The sequence below is a fragment of the Scophthalmus maximus genome, chromosome 15 (genome assembly GCF_022379125.1).
Source record: "Scophthalmus maximus strain ysfricsl-2021 chromosome 15, ASM2237912v1, whole genome shotgun sequence".
In the NCBI taxonomy this organism is placed as follows: Eukaryota; Metazoa; Chordata; class Actinopteri; order Pleuronectiformes; family Scophthalmidae; genus Scophthalmus; species Scophthalmus maximus.
This window is the reverse complement of record NC_061529.1, coordinates 4,281,565-4,297,500: the sequence shown is the minus strand read 5'-3', so window position 1 is coordinate 4,297,500 and position 15,936 is coordinate 4,281,565. Positions and strand designations below refer to the sequence as shown.

The 15,936-nt window shown below is 45.1% G+C and overlaps 1 protein-coding gene across 1 annotated transcript in view; it reads left to right on the top strand.

The window, feature by feature from the left end:
- The window catches only part of dcaf5 (ddb1 and cul4 associated factor 5), a 12,838-nt gene extending 1,721 nt beyond the window's left edge, over window positions 1-11,117 (top strand). Inside the window, exons 2-9 of the mRNA XM_035610998.2 lie at window positions 252-395; window positions 1,049-1,085; window positions 1,178-1,317; window positions 2,398-2,527; window positions 3,395-3,608; window positions 6,529-6,595; window positions 7,556-7,683; window positions 9,040-11,117. Coding sequence (XP_035466891.2) covers window positions 252-395; window positions 1,049-1,085; window positions 1,178-1,317; window positions 2,398-2,527; window positions 3,395-3,608; window positions 6,529-6,595; window positions 7,556-7,683; window positions 9,040-10,347 — 2,168 coding nt within the window. The 3' untranslated portion in view covers window positions 10,348-11,117. The remainder of the gene's footprint in view (window positions 1-251; window positions 396-1,048; window positions 1,086-1,177; window positions 1,318-2,397; window positions 2,528-3,394; window positions 3,609-6,528; window positions 6,596-7,555; window positions 7,684-9,039) is intronic.
- The last annotated feature ends 4,819 nt before the right edge of the window (window positions 11,118-15,936 follow it).

Genomic DNA, 15,936 nt, shown 5'->3' with positions numbered 1-15,936 from the left:
CAAAAAAAGCTCCTTTAACAGATGGAAAATTGGAATTAACATGCAAAACAGATATAAAGCTTCAAACTGGAGAGGTTTGAGCTAGAGAGTGGTCAGAGATCCGCTCGATTGATCAACTAATGATTGTAGTCTTACCTCTAAAAAGGATTGTAATCATCCAGTCTGTGCAGAGAACATCCGTCTTCGATTGAACGTCCTGTGCATTCCTGTGAAGTCCGTATTCTGAATACATTTGTCCACGACGTCTGCAGGAGGAGACGACCGGCGGGTGCTGCTGTGGCACATGGAGCAAGCCATCCATGCTCGGTCCAAGCCTGTGAAGCTGAAGGGGGAGCACCTGTCCAACATCTTCTGCCTGGCCTTTGACAGTACCAACAGAAAAGTCTTCTCCGGTGGTAAGAGCAAGAAAACCTCCGTCTGACCTCTGCCCACTTTTCTCGCAAAAGCAAAAAGATGAATTCCTCTTTTAATTTATATAATTGTTAATGTGGTGGTTGGGGGTAAAAGGTAAATCTGATCAAATGGGAAAACTTTGGACACTTAGTTTGATGTGCTGCGAAAACAAAGCAACAGCAAATGACAAACACTGATATTAGACAGACTGCCAGAGCAGTTAAATAAAGTAAAATAAATCTGAGGGGATTTGTTCTGAATTAAAAAACATCCTTTGCAGGCAAATCTAGATTGTCTTAATATGTGTTTAAGTTTTTGTAAAAAAAAATTGTGTAGTTAATTCACTGCACATGACTGGATTAAAAATATTTTATTGGAAAATCAAAATGTTATAAAATGCTGCAGTGGCTGAAATATAATGTTTTGGAAATGTGAGTTAGTAGTGCTCGCCGACCACTGTCAAGCTGCAAAGCAAATGAACGTGTCTGCACGGTGCTATGGAACTTTACTGAGCCATTGATACATAATTAACCAAGCACACTTATCTAATACCCACCCGAGGAACTCGCTGTTTTGCATCTCGGCTTTGAGGTCGAGGATTAGAAAAGAGCATTTCTCTGACTCAGGCCTGCCTCCACTGTTTTCTCTTTCACAGGAAATGATGAGCAGGTGATTCTTCATGATGTGGAGAGGTGGGTTGAAAAAACAACAACACAATTAATATTCGTAATTTTGGAAACTCTTTCATTTTGTTTGTTTAATCTGTGTGCTGTCGCCCCTGCAGAAGGGAGACCGTGAACGTGTTCCTGCACATCGACGCCGTGTACAGTTTGTCCGTCAGCCCGGTTAATGACAACGTGTTCGCCAGTTCATCGGACGACGGACGGGTTCTGATCTGGGACACTCGCGAGCCGCCGCATGGAGGTAAGTGTGTTCCGGTGCCTGGTGGTGATGCTGTGCAGTTTCCAAACTACACAAACGATTTCAGACACACAACATTAATGCCCCGCTTTCCTCACACCCTCAATTCTGTTTAGCAAATCTTTATTGTTCAGGGCTGCAACTAGCTGTTACTATTGTTAAACATTGTCAATAAAAGATATGTTATGTATCGTTTAAGTCTATGAGATGTTCCACTTTTTAAGAAAAAAAGCAACAGTTTTCCATATTATATAATATGATATTCATTTTATACTGATACAAAACAAAGACAACCAGCAAATAGTCACATTGGAGAACCTGGAATCAGAAAGTAGTTTGAGGTTTTGCTTTTAAAAATGACTTTAACAATGAATTTATTGGCAAAATAGTTGCTGATTGATTACAGGAACTTTCTGAAATTCAGAACTGCAGGATGGCTCGCAATGGATTAAGTTGTAGAGAAAAAAATTAAATCATGTAGATGCAGCCAATATAATCTCTTCCACTGGAAGATAAAGAATTAAGATACAAGATTAGTGCTCAGGTTGGTGAAAACAGTGACTCAGTCCCTCATATTTCAATTTAAGAAATGGAAGTTTTGTTTATGAAGCTCGTTTGTTTTGGCTTGTCTCTTTTTATAAAGTAAGAAAACTGTTTGCAGGCGCTCGCATATTTTAAGTGTCTCTGTCAGACTGGATTGTTTGGATTTACCGAGGACTTGTTTATAACTTTAAAAATGCAGTGGATCATCTTGCATGACGTCCACATGCTTCTATTTTTGATGCCTTCCTTGTGACCAGGTTGGCCTAATAATACATTTTAGTAGTTCCTTTTCTCTGCCTGCAGGCTTTTTACCGTCGGCAAGTTACGGCACCGGAGGCTTGGTTCAAAAAGGATGGAAGCTGCATATGTTATTAATTCTGTTCTAACAAAAAATGTGAAAGATTTCAAATAAGAAAAAACACAGAGTAGTTGTGTGATTAGTCTGTGTGAAATTTGCTGTCGGGTTAAAGACTCTGTGCTGGTAAACATGACATCATGAAAAATATCTTTTTTTTTTTTTTTTTTTATTTCCTCCTGTAGAGCCGTTCTGTCTGGCCAGCTACCCCTCGGCCTTCCACAGTGTGATGTTCAACCCCGTGGAGCCCAGGCTGATCGCCACTGCCAACTCCAAGGAAGGAGTTGGATTATGGGACATTCGCAAGCCACGCAGGTTTGACTTTTATTTATTTTTTTCTCTCTCTCTCTATCTCTTGACCTAGTTGTCTAGATAAGATTAAACGTTATTGTTCCCTGTGGGGGAATAAGTTTTTGTTGCCGGTGCAGTAAAGAAAACCACAGAGATAATAAAAACAAGGAGCTGTACATATTATTAAAAAAAAAAGTAAAAAACACTTAGGGGGGAAATAGACTCAAATCATTTTGAGGTTGTGCACATTTTTGCTGCTCTAGAAGTTTTGTGAGTGGCAGAAATTGTATTATTTATGTCAGTGAATAATGTATATTGTTATTTTTTTTCTTATACAAGAGTAAGTAAATGCAATATTCAAGCAAATAATTAAATATTATTTGAAAGGTTAAAAGATAAAAACAAGTTCACACAATCCAAATTGGAGAAAATAGAATTGTCTGAAAGTCATGGTTTGAATTATCCAAAACTAATTTGTATATTTTGCATCGACTCCTGTCATTGAAATTGTTAAATCTGACTTTGGACTGTCGGTCATTTTCTGATTGATCTGTATCAAGCTGAATACCATTGCAGAGGCATGATTGTTGATTTAACAATCAAAAATCAATGTTCCATCTTTTTACCCTACGAAAAAACAAACATCCTCTCTGCACCTGTGTTGCTGCTCGTCTGGCTCATCTCCACCAGGAGGCGCTGTTGTCTTACTTTTAAACCGATGACCACTGCATCGCTGCCAACTGCAGGAGCGTCTCAGAAAAAACCCAGAAACTAATCTTTATACCAATAAAATCACTATGTGAAAACACTGAATCGTGCCTATGGCTATAAAAACCATCCTAAATTTAAAAAAAAAACAAAAACCTTTTGTCCGTCTCTTTGTCCTCTCAGCTCCCTGCTGCGCTACGGAGGCAACATGTCCCTCCAGAGCGCCATGAGCGTTCGCTTCAACAGCACCGGCACCCAGCTGCTGGCGCTGCGCCGCCGCCTGCCGCCCGTCCTCTACGAGTTGCACTCGCGCCTGCCCAGCTACCAGTTCGACAACCAGGGCTACTTCAACTCCTGCACCATGAAGAGCTGCTGCTTCGCCGGGGACAAGGACCAGGTGAGTTGTCGGATGGCGATGATGATGAACACTGACATGAAACTACAGCTACTACGATCAGGACACATTTAAGAAATATTGGGTTGTACAAAATCAAAGCAGTCCTGCAGGTAACACGCACTCTTTATCAACCTTTTATCAAGGGAAATGTGAAATGTTAGCCAAGACATCCAAAGATTTTTAATTTCATGAACATGTGCAACCACAAAAGCGATTCATCATTGTAACATATTGCTCCCAAGAGAGTTGATTTGGTGTCTGACAGAGCTGGCAGATGCAGACAATGTATAGGAACTAGGTCAAACAGAGGAGATATTGTTTTGTCTGACCGTCTGGTTACTTCAAATTAAAGAGGAATAGTAGGAACATGTGGGATCAATAAAAAGACTAAAAATAGGATTTTTCTTCTGTGAATTTGGGTATTTTGAGTGTTGGAGTAACGCCAGGAGCCCGTGTGCTCAGCCAATGGTTCTCCCATTGGTCCACCTCAGACATGACATCACCCCTCAGTCATTTTGTTATGTTAACATTATCCTCGGGTGTCGTTGGAGCTCACGGAGGATTAAAGGTTGATCCTCTGCTACACGAGTGAAGGAGGTGGTTCAGAATCGGGTCAGGACGTTAGAGGAAGGTTGCTGGTTTGAATCTCTTTATTGATTTTTAGCAAATACGGCCGAGGAGCTTTTTAATACAGGGTTTACTTGTACATAAAAACTGATTAACATCCCTTGATGCATCTCTCACCTCTTGTGTGGTGATCAATTTATGTGCATGGGCTTTTTTTTGACCATATAAATTAGATGAATATTCAAATCACTGAATCTGACCATGTGGCTTGTTACAAAATCATCCTACAGCCTTGTCTTTATGGTTATTTTCGCCTTCTACATCAAAGAACCCAAAATACATCCACACGCCGCTTCTCAGATGCCGAGTCATCAATTATTCAATCAGCGCTGCTTTGCTCGTCAGTGTCCTCCTCCATTTTTATTTATGAGGTCGCGGATAGGTCGGCCGGGGCGGCGACATGTAAAGCTGGTTGTCAATTTTAGGAGCGCCCTCTGCTGGACCACAGGAATAAGTGATACAGTCAAAGCTGCATAAGACATTTCATAAGACTTCATGGCTGCTAAGAGCCTGGAAAAATTATAAAGTTGTGCAACTTGATCGCACATCTTTATGTGTAGGCCAGAGATTTTCGCACACTGTGGCTATTTGAATAGGACGATTGTAGCCTATATTGTAACTCTGTGAACAGGACCGCTTCATGGTACCATTGGATTTTTAAGATAGTTTTGCCTTTTTGTGATGAAGTACTTTGAAAAGTCGGATATTTAAGCCAAAATCCTTTTTAAAATTTTTGTTTTTTCTTAATGTCCATTAAGACCTTTTCTATAAAATGTGCTTTATTACAATATACTATATCAATCTTGTGATAGTTTCATTCATACCACTTGCTCCTGTTGCATACTGTATAAACATTTATGGGCCATGAACAACCTGTCTACAGTTTTGTTTGCGAGGGTTGTGAGAACCGTTTGTCGCCATCGAGACCTGAACATTAAGTTCTAAATCCAAACATGAATCAATAATCATTAAGACCTTCATTCCATATAATACGACTGTACACACACACGCACAGGGTGGCGGGTGTAGTAATGGAGCACAGCTTAGAGGAAATGAGGAGAGGAGAAGGCCAGAGAAAACAAGAACATGTGACCGTCCGATTTCATATGTTTAATCAGGAGCTTTGTCCAGGAGTCTCACCACAGCTCTCACAAGCCTCCTCCTACAGACCCACAACCACAACTATTAGAGGATTTTCTCAGATCGGTGTGAGAGCGGAGGTGCGGAGAGGCAACTTATATCAGATGAAACTGACGGATGGAAAGAGGGAGGGAGGGCGGGAGGGCGTTGTGGGTGTGACATTCCTACTTGACGTGTCCTCTGGGAACCGGAGGCGGAGCACACAGGTGTTTAGTTCTGAGTGTGTGTTCATGTGCCCTGAAGCAAAAACAGGGTCTGAGTTACAGCTTGATGATTTTTTTTTTTTTATCACCGCAGAGCACTTTACATTTAGGGCGCATTTTTTTTTTAGATGAAGGCATATCGCAAGTTTCTAAAAGATAAATGTAGCCACAGAGACCAGTAGAATATTTACAGATGGAAATTGAAGACATTTGTTTAAATTATTTGGCAGAAAAATACTCGGTTCCCTAAAAACAATATGATTTAACAAAAATGTGCAGATGCAGATGGAAAAACGAGGCCCGACGAACATTCTGGAAAAATTACAGAAAAAAGTAAAGAACAAAGGAAAAGACAGATAAATGTTAGGGAGGGGGAAAGAAATTATTCTTCAGGTGAACGTTCATGTGTTACTGCTTGTCAATGTCCACTTTATAACCGACCTCCCATCCAATGCTAATAAACGCAAGGATGAACGTGACGGTCAAAAGTCACGAAACACGTTCCCAAGAAATCATAAGCTAATATGAGCTCGGACATTTTTGGTCATATGTGAAAGGAAAAGGAGAATGTCCGGACCCAATTTTCTGGACATTTTCCCGAGTTCATGTCTGGACATTGAGGGAAAATACAAAAATGTCTGGTTGCCTTGACAACCACGAGGCTGATATTTTAGTTTTTTCTCTTCTACCAATCGCTTTACGACATCTGTATTTATAAGAGCAAAGAACATCACCCACTGTGACTCCGTCCGAACCGACGACAGGTTGAAGTGGAACCATCGGTTTCCAAAGTCTAATGACGGTGGAGACGAGGAGCAGGAGACTGTCACGTCAAGAGCATGTTTGATTGTCTCTCCCAGTGTATACATTATGAATATATATGTATAACTATTTCCTTTTCCCTTGTCAAATTTGAATAAATCTCTAAGTACTGTTTGACCCCCCCTCAGTACATCTTGTCTGGATCGGACGACTTCAACCTCTACATGTGGAAAATCCCAAAGAATCCAGAAGCGGGTGAGTTATTGACTGTGGCTGCACATTTACGCACACATGTTCAGTATGCTGATGTGAAGACGAATGATTCACCCTAATTCTCGCGTCTCCACATGACCGAGGAAGTTTGATAGTGTATCACCTGCTGAGACATTTTCCTTCCGTCTACTCTGCACACCAGTAGAACGTTTCACTTGGTTTCCTTCAAGTGTTTGATTTGTTTTAAGTTCTCGCCGTCCCGTGACTGAGAAGGAGCGTATTTGTCGGACGGGAGTTTTGTTGACCTTCTTCATACTTGCAAGGTTATAAAGATTTCAGCGGCGGCGGCGGCGAAGGCAAAACAAACACGATTTCAGTCGTCGTAGGTTTCGTAAGCATAATAGACTTTTCCTCTTCTTTACACAAGAGCTCCAGCCCAGACTGTGGTTTGCCCTCGGTGCATTACGCTGTAACTCTCCAGCCGTGTGACTTTCCACTTCTTAAATTCTCATCTGTATTAAAGTGCAACACATTTTTTCTTCAGTTTGAACTCTGTCCACCTAGGTAAATGCTAAAGAAAACAAAAAGTAGCCATCAAGTCGACGACCCTGGAATGCGGTCGTTCTTGTGTGTTCGCGCTGTGGCAACACCTGACACATTTATGGATTTTAAAAAAAAATGTTCCCTGAAGTTACTCACACTGAAAATATGTGCACTCCACTCGCCGGGCCTATTTGGTGTCAGACTAATGGCTGAGGATTACGTCACTTAGCTCGGAGGACTGTTTTATTTCACCAACTGTATTTTCACGTCGCCCTTTAAGCTCCAGAAGCAGATTGAACGATTCTGTCTGAGTTTGTGCAGCTGAATGTGTTTGTTATAATAAATCTCTGTCAGGACGTCCAAACTCTGTGACTCTGAGCTTATGTTGTTTTTTTAAATATTTTTTGTCCGTCAGTATCACATTAAGAAAACCCCACATTGTGTTTGTTCTTTCTAAAGGAGGCGCTGGTCGAGTGGTGAACGGGGCTTTCATGGTTCTGAAAGGTCACCGCTCCATTGTGAACCAGGTCCGCTTCAACCCGCACACCTACATGATCTGCTCGTCCGGTGTGGAGAAGGTCATCAAGGTCAGTACAGGAAAATCCCTGCTGTATTTTAAAGATTTTAAAGGGGCGATAACGATTTGAATCCAGTACACTTTTTGTAAAATTCTGCGAATTCCCTTGTTTCTTCCGACTCAGCCCTGGTTCTGTAAATTCAAAGCAAAAATAAAAATGTGTGTGCAGTTTGGAAACGCCACTCCCCGAGAGACGTGCTTGCGAAGTGTGCTACGACTTTTTGGCCTCGTGGTTAGCGCGTCGACCTCCCATACCCGGGGGGTGCGGGTTCGAATCCCGGCCAGTGCAGTCAAAATGCCAATACACTTTTTGCAAATAACGGCTAATATTTCCTCACTGTCAGTTTTTTGTGGCACTTTTGTGTTGGCTCTGTAAATTGAAAATCAAAAAATGAGATGTGTTGGCGTGAATCGATGCAGCTCTGTGGTGTTGGCCTAGTGGTTAGTGCGTCGGACTCCCAAACACGAGATCACGGGTTCGCTGTAACTCTCTCGCCGTGTGTCTTTCCACTTCTTAAATTCTCATCTGTATTAAAGTGCAACACATTTTTTCTTCAGTTTTAACGTGTCCACCTGCTCAAACCGACAAAATATCAGAGGTAAATGCAAAAAAAAAAGCAGTCAAATCACAACAACAACAAAGAGAGAAACAAGCTTCCGCAAAAAAATGCCTTACTGCCCCTTTAAGGTGAGTCACAGAGACGGAAATCTATCTACCGCTGCTGCAGATTGATGTAGTGGTTTGAGAAATTGTTCTGTGAGTGAACTGTCCTCAGTCGTTGAGACGGTAGATTTGCCCTTAAGCGGGACATTGATCTCCAGAGCGACGCCCACACAGTAACTGAGTGAGCTCTGACTCTCCCCCCTGTGGAGCGGGGGAACGAACAACGATGGATTTCCTCTATCCACCGCCGACTGCCGTCTGTAACAGATAACGTTGGTCACTTTTCAAAAAACTGGGTCATGGGGGAGACGGGAGCGGTCGCACGGAGAGTGATATTCTGCCAAGCGGTTCAGATTGAGTTCACTTGAAAATCTGAGGAGACCTAAATGCATTTAGCGTTTGCGTTAGGCAGGGACGTCTTATTATTATGGTAATATTAGAAAATCCCAGTCCACATAAACAAAAAAAAAGGCCATTTAGGAGAAGAAGTAATTTTTTTTATTGTCAAAAGCTTTAGCTAGTTTTTTGTCTGTGAAGTAACACAATGTCTTTGTTACTGTACAGATTGAAAGGTGATACAGGCCCAGGTGTTCTGCAGTGACGATATCAATATCAGAGAATCTTTCAAACTGACCCAGGCCTCTCCGCTCTCATTGTTTCTCCGTCCATTTTTCACTCTTGTCATCCCTCCGTCCACCCCAGGTGTGGAGTCCCTACCAGCAGCCCGACAGCCTCGGTGACCTGGACGGCCGCGTGGAGGACAAGTCCCGCAGCCTCTACACGCACGAGGAGTACATCAGCCTGGTGCTCAACAGCGGCAGCGGCCTGTCCCACGACTACGTCAGCCAGTCCATCCAGGAGGACCCGCGCATGATGGCCTTCTTCGACTCGCTGGTGCGTCGGGAGATCGAGGGCTGGAGCTCCGACTCTGACAGCGACCTGAGCGAGGAGGCCATCATGCAGCTCCACGCCCGCGGACGCCGCACTACGCGCGCCACACCGGCGCCTCCCGTCGCCCCCCCGGCCGCCGCTCACCAGAGCGACTCCGATGACTCGTCCTCCTCGTCATTGGCCGGACCCGATGCCTCGGGAGGGGAAGAGCAAGCCACAGTCGAGGCCGAGGCCGAGGAGCGGCCCAGGAGACGCAGGCATCAGTCTGGCCTCCTGGTGAATGAAGACTCGGACTCGAGTGAGTTCTGGCTTGACCCCATGCCCCGGCCCCGCTTCCCGAGCCCCAGGGAGAACTCCACGCTTTCCAGCCCCGCCTCCTCCCCTTCACTTCCCGCTGGGGCCTCCAGCTCCTCCACGTCCACCTCCAGCTCCAGCAGCGACGACGAGGAGCGGCGCAGCGCAGTGAGGCGGCGCAATGTCATGAGGCGACGGCGCATGCACGTGGTCTCCAGAGCGAGCGACCGGCCGGAGTCCGTCCAGGCTTTGTTTTCGGCCGTCGACTCCTGCAGTTATCCGTCGATCTCCGTCGAGGACTTGTCTTCCTCCTCTATAGACGAGGAACAACTCAAGGCCCAAGGCGGCGCCGCCGCTGCCCGAGAGGAGGAGAAATGTCTGAGCCCCTCTGACTTTGTGTGTTCGAGCCCAGTAATGTCGCCCGCGAGCCAGGAGAACGAGGCGGGGAGCGACAGGACTGAGCTGGAGAGACGTTCGGCCGCGTCTCCTCAGTCGCTGCGCAGACGCCGGACCGAGGGCAGGGCGGAGACGACTTTGGACAGCTCCGATAGCGGAGAGGCGTGCAGCAGCAGCTCGGCGGCTGTGGACAGTAACTCCCAGAGCCGCCAGCGGAGCCCCGGAGTCAACGGGCAGCATCGGACTGTGGCGTCGCGCGGGAGCGAGAACCTCCACGTCTCCTCGGAGTCGGACGGAGACGCCGTTGCCGCCGCCGTCACGCCTGAAGACACCAGGCCACGGAGAGGGAAAGGCCCCGCGCAGAGCGCTCTGAAACGGACTCACGGAGAATCAGGCTCCTCGCCCACAGAGAAGAAGTTAAAGACATAATCTACAACATCTTTCCGATCTCCGAAAAACAAATCATTTGTTAACAGACTTGATTTAGGAAGTGGGTTTTTCTATGGGTTTTTACAACTCAAGCTTTTTCATTTTGTGTCTCGTTGTGTCTGTGTGAGTGTGTGTGAGAAACGTTTGAGCTTGTGCTGCCTAAGAGCAGAAGACGATAAGCGACTTTAAGAAAAAAAAAAAAAATGACGACGACGTGGTTAATTTTCTGTTTGAGAACAAATGGATCTGATGGTGTTGTCGTCCTCAAGGTCAAACCACCGATGACGTTAAAAGATGGGAGATGTAAAAAACAAAACGGTAAATATTGTTGATAACAAATGGTATTGTAAAGTGAAATGCAGCGTCAAGTGTTTCTTTCTCCGTCTCCGCTCCGGTTGTCGCAGGCGAAGCTCTGCCGAGGATTTGGAGCTTTCTTTTTCTCCAACCGTTACGAAAATGAAAAAGGGTCTCGTCGAGGACGACGGCTTTGCAGCATTTTTTTTTTTATTTCTAAGGTTTAACACAGAGCGAAAAATCTGATCGGGCTCATTCCTGGCCGTGACTGATTCAGGTTCCTGAAGAATTGACTGCGTCTCCATAGAAATCCCGACGGAGCACCATTTGTTTTAAGCTGTGCTTTGAATTGAAAACGATGCTTCCATTGTCTCTACCAATTGTTGTTTTTTTTGTTGTCTCATTATCCAGCCCTCTGGGCACCATCACCAGCCAGCTCGCTTTTGTGTCCTCGCAAAATTAAAGAAATAATCTGCTCTCCGGTGACAATGTCACATCTTCTTCTCGAGGCTTTTCTGATTGGTGAAATGTTATTCTATCACAAGACCTTCTGAAATAATGGGGGGGGGGGGGGGGGGGGGGGGGGTTAGTTCTACTGCAGATTTTTGGATCCTCCACGACCAAGTGCAAAACCAAGTTGCCATGGCAACACAGCCTCGACTCTCCTGTGAAAGCCTGTTCATCTGGCCGTGACCCTGAGCAACTATTGTCGGGCGGAGCAGAATATTTTTATTGATCAAACCCCGGAGAAAAAAAAAGGCCGTCTTTGCTTTTAAGAAAGAGAATATTCATCAGCATTATGCCTTTGAATGAAACATCAACATCAAAAGAGGCTTTTAGCAAAGAGATAATATGTCTCATCTCATCTAAAATGTGTGAATGGCTACTATAAGACAAGAAGAAAAAAAAGTAAGACCAGTTGAGAAAACCGAGTCATCACAGGATCCACTTAGTAGCTTTCCTCTTGCTTGATGATGGTAAAGATCTTTTTGCTCAGGTGTCAGGGAGTTATAGATGTTCAAATTAATTTTCTTTTCCCTGAACACTCCCACGAACTCTCTTCCATGTTGGCTTGAATGTGGAACTAGTGGTCGTAAAAATGTCCCTTTTGAAAAATATAAATTATAATTCAAAATACACAAAGATAATTACATTAAGTGATAAAAAAAAATGTTTTATATATATATATATAAGCAAATTGGGTGGGCTCCGCTATAACTACTGATCTGATGAAGAATTATTGATTTTGTCTTATTCAAATCCTGCCATTGATTAAATATACTTTAATTTAATATAACAACACGATATTGGTCTGAACGTCTCTACGTGACCTGACATGAATTTAAATCATACTTAACATAATTGATCAATCAACGAATCAAACACCCTCTTTGTTTTTAGATTTCTTACAGTACACATTGTTATAATAATGATATCCGCTGTTGGGCCTTATTTCAGTTTGTCATGAAGCTCAGCCAAAAAGAAAATATGTCGTTCTTAAAGTAAACGAAAATCAAAACATTACGGTCAGGATATTGACCTGTCATGGGCCAAATATCCGTAAGTGGACGAGGGTCCTCTCTGCCGCACCTCCTCGTGCTCACCAACAGTGTAGCGATTGTCCACGACGTGCATGATGCGATCGGTGTCTGAGGAAACTGCCCATGCCACTCGTCTCCCGTCTCCACTGCTGCCAGACACAAATCCAGACTCACTGCAGCAGCAGCAGCAGCAGCAGTGAGTCCAGAAACGATTACAGGAGAGAAAACACAGGCGCATTGGGCATCGCGGCCTCGTGAGCCGGGCGGTGGAGTGGTTATCTGCGGGCGGGCATGTAGTCGAGGGTTTATCGAGTTGTTTGTACAGCTCTCTTGTCAAAATAATTTCCTCTCCTTTCTTGAGAACGTTCTCAGTGAGGCTGTCACTTATCTGCAGGAAGTAGACACCCACCATTTAACCCCCCCCCCCCCACGCTTCCCCCTGGGACAAGTATTCAAATATAGGGATATTGCACATTGCTCTGGGGTTGTTTACATTTTTGACTGGCGTGTGCCTGCTGGGCCGCGTACGGCTTAATGATTTTTAATTTTTTGTTTTAACACATTTCCCCTGAAGGAGTGAAGTCACAGTTTGTCTCTGGCTGGTTTGCATTAGGGGGGAATGGGCCTCTCATCAGTGAACTTTACAATGGGCCTTTTTTTCTTCTTTTCTATCTGTATTTACTCAGGGAAGGTGAACGGGTCGTGTTCATGCTCGTGTACTGTAGGTCACATTCGCAACCGCAGCCCCTTTTGGGAGGACGTCCGCTGGAGCGTTTCGTCAGAGGTCGACGTCACACTGTAGGTGCGGGAGGGGACACCGTCACTTTTGCGGGTTCCTCGCAGAGCCCAGTCAGCTCCTTACCATGGCAGCTGTGGTCCCCCGTGACTCACTAGTTTCTGCTTTAAGTTGGGAGATGTTACATGAGAAAATCCATTTTTTCTGTCCCTGCTTTTCCTCGCTATTTGCGGTCGGGGGGGCCTCGGATAGGAAAAGGTAATACTTGAATCAAAACGTCTCATCAGTTGAGTTTTTTCTCCTTTTTAGTTTAGTTTAGTTTAGTTTGTGTTACCAGTCAAACTTGATCAAACCACGTCCACACACACACAAGTCTATAAATTGAAGAGATGAGCGGCAAGCTTGAACTTTTATTTCTGATATTATTGAAGTAACCGCACCGAGCTGCCATTGCACTTGTTGTCAAGACTCATGATGGACAGTTTCAAAGAAAACGAAGAACCAGGTATTTTAGGAGAGTTTCCGTTCCATGTAGTTTTTTTGAAGTATAAGTTCTTTTTCAGCGCTTGTTGCCTTCGGACCCGACTGATGACAGACTCAAGTGACGTCACTCAAGGCAACCCGTCAGGTCTAATTCACAACTTTCTGCAACCTTTTTTTTTTTGCTTTCACATTTTCACACTTCCCAAGACCTGCGAACAAACTTGAGTTTTGAGGCGTTTCACATCAGATCCTGTATTTAACCCCTGGAGCCAGTCACACACACACACAGACACACACACACACTGCTGCACTATTTTCAAAAACTCTCCTCCTGGATGGAGACATTCCTTATCCTGTGCCCACGCGGCGCGTGCTCCTCTCGGCCCCGGTTGGTGCCGTGGCCTCGAGTCGTTCGACCACCGATCCAAACGCATTTTGGTCCAAATTTGAAACGGCAGACGATCGGGGTCGCTCCGCAGCCGTCCCCCATACACGGCTCGGCGTTCAAACGCGAGGACAACTATTTGAGAATCCTTCCCCTCCCAGCGACATGGCTGGAATACCTTGGGAGCGTGCCAGAGACCGGACGGGGCCAAAGCGTACCAGCTCTTCACACGACCTGCAGCGTGCCTCGGAGAGCGACGGGCTGGACTCCCCTGCGCCGCCGGCTCCTCGCGGGAGGGACATTGTGGGATTCTGCTGAATAGTGGTGTGTTGACGTCAAAGTATGGCTGGAGCTGGACCAGGCGGGTGGGGTGGGGCGGGGGGTGGGGGGGGGGCACATCTGCCCAAAACCAAGCTGTGCTTGCGGGAGCCTGCCATCGGGATGATTATACACATTTGACTGGTTGATTATAATGAGTCGATTCATGCGTTTTATAATAAGCCATCATTTGGAGCTTTTCGAAGGATGATCCCTCTTTTTGTCAGCCTGGCCAATTAGAGCCCCCCCCGGTGGCTGCTCTGCGGGTCGGATCTTCACATTTTGGCGTGTTACATCGAAACTGTGTGTTACAATTACATCATCGCGGACGCTGTTCGAAATCAGTGAAAGAGATGAATGGTAGAAAAATCATCTACAAAATTAAATTCAAAATGAACAATTACAAGCCTTTTTTGTTGTTGTTGTTGTTGCCCATGCTATTAGCAGGCTAATTGGCTAATTATCCTCCAGTCACTTTGGCTTTTCTCCTATTCTCGACCTGGTGTCATTTTGGGACTACTCGCTGTAGTTGATGTCTCAATTATTGGTTAATGAATAATTTACTAACAATGTTTGTGTTGCCAAGGTTGTTGGGGCAGAATTCCCCGCAGCTGTTTCTAATGTCATCCAGTTTCTTCTTATTTGTCCGAAGCTCACACACTGAAATATTACGCGTAACGCACCTACGAAAGCATCGGCGACTCACTTCTGGACTCGTAAATCCAGCCATTCGTTACTTGTTCGTACAAGCCCCCTCATAAAAGGTGTCTTATCAGAAAGTAGCAGCGTCGGACTTCATCGCCACGGGGCTGCCGGGCCTCGGCTCTGTGTGCACGGCGGCAGCCTCCTCCTCCTCCGTCAGCTTCCTCCAGCCGGGGACCAGGCAGTGAGCTGGCACGTCGGCTCCCTCTCCCTGTGACATCACTTTCCCAAACATGCACCGTTGGAAGTTTGTCCATATATGGAAGAGCGCTCCACTTTCTCCTGCCTGTCCGTCAGGGCTATCCCGTGTCGGCATCTTCCCTGCCCTCTCTCTCTCTCTCTCTCTCTCTCTCTGTACAGTATGTGTGAATATGTGTGTGTGACTGAGAGAGGGAGAGAGAGAGAGGGAGGGAGGGATAGAGGGAGGGAGAAAGAGAGAGAATGGAGAGAGCTGGTTTACCTTACAAGGCAGACGGACCTGACCGTCGCACCGCATGTTTGAAAGGAAGGAGCTCACTTCTCTTTCTGAATGACCGCGAATCCTGTACTGCATGAGTGGCAACCAGATATTTGACTTAAGATGAGTAAAAGGACTCCAGTGATGTACAAGTAAACGTTGAAGGTGTAAAGTAAACGTTGCCCCCTGTGACTGTTGTCCTCTATAGTCTATCATTAGATTATTATTGCTTATCCACTTTTCTGGCGACTAATTGTTTTCCACATCGATGAACGAAGGTCAATCAATATTCCAGACCTCAAAAAGTCACTAATATGACTTCTTTTTTTTTTTTTGTCCATCAGCAAATCAATGAATCGACCACTCGCTACAAACGTACAACACATTGTATTAGTTCTCTGCATGTTCTGTACAATCGAGGCCAGAAGTATTAGGACAGAGGAACCCCTCTTTTGCTCACCAGGCCTCGGAGCTTTGATTCAAGGAGATCCACATCAAGTGTAGACAGAAATACGTGTGGGGGGACATAGGCTGTTTAAACCATAGTGGCTTTGGGTCATGAGTCGTTTCTTTTCCCCGCCACACAATTTCCTGTTTCCAGTATTTTTTAAGGAGGTCGATTTTTCTTTCATTAGTCCACAGAACTTTGTTCCAGAACTCGCCTGGCGGCCTG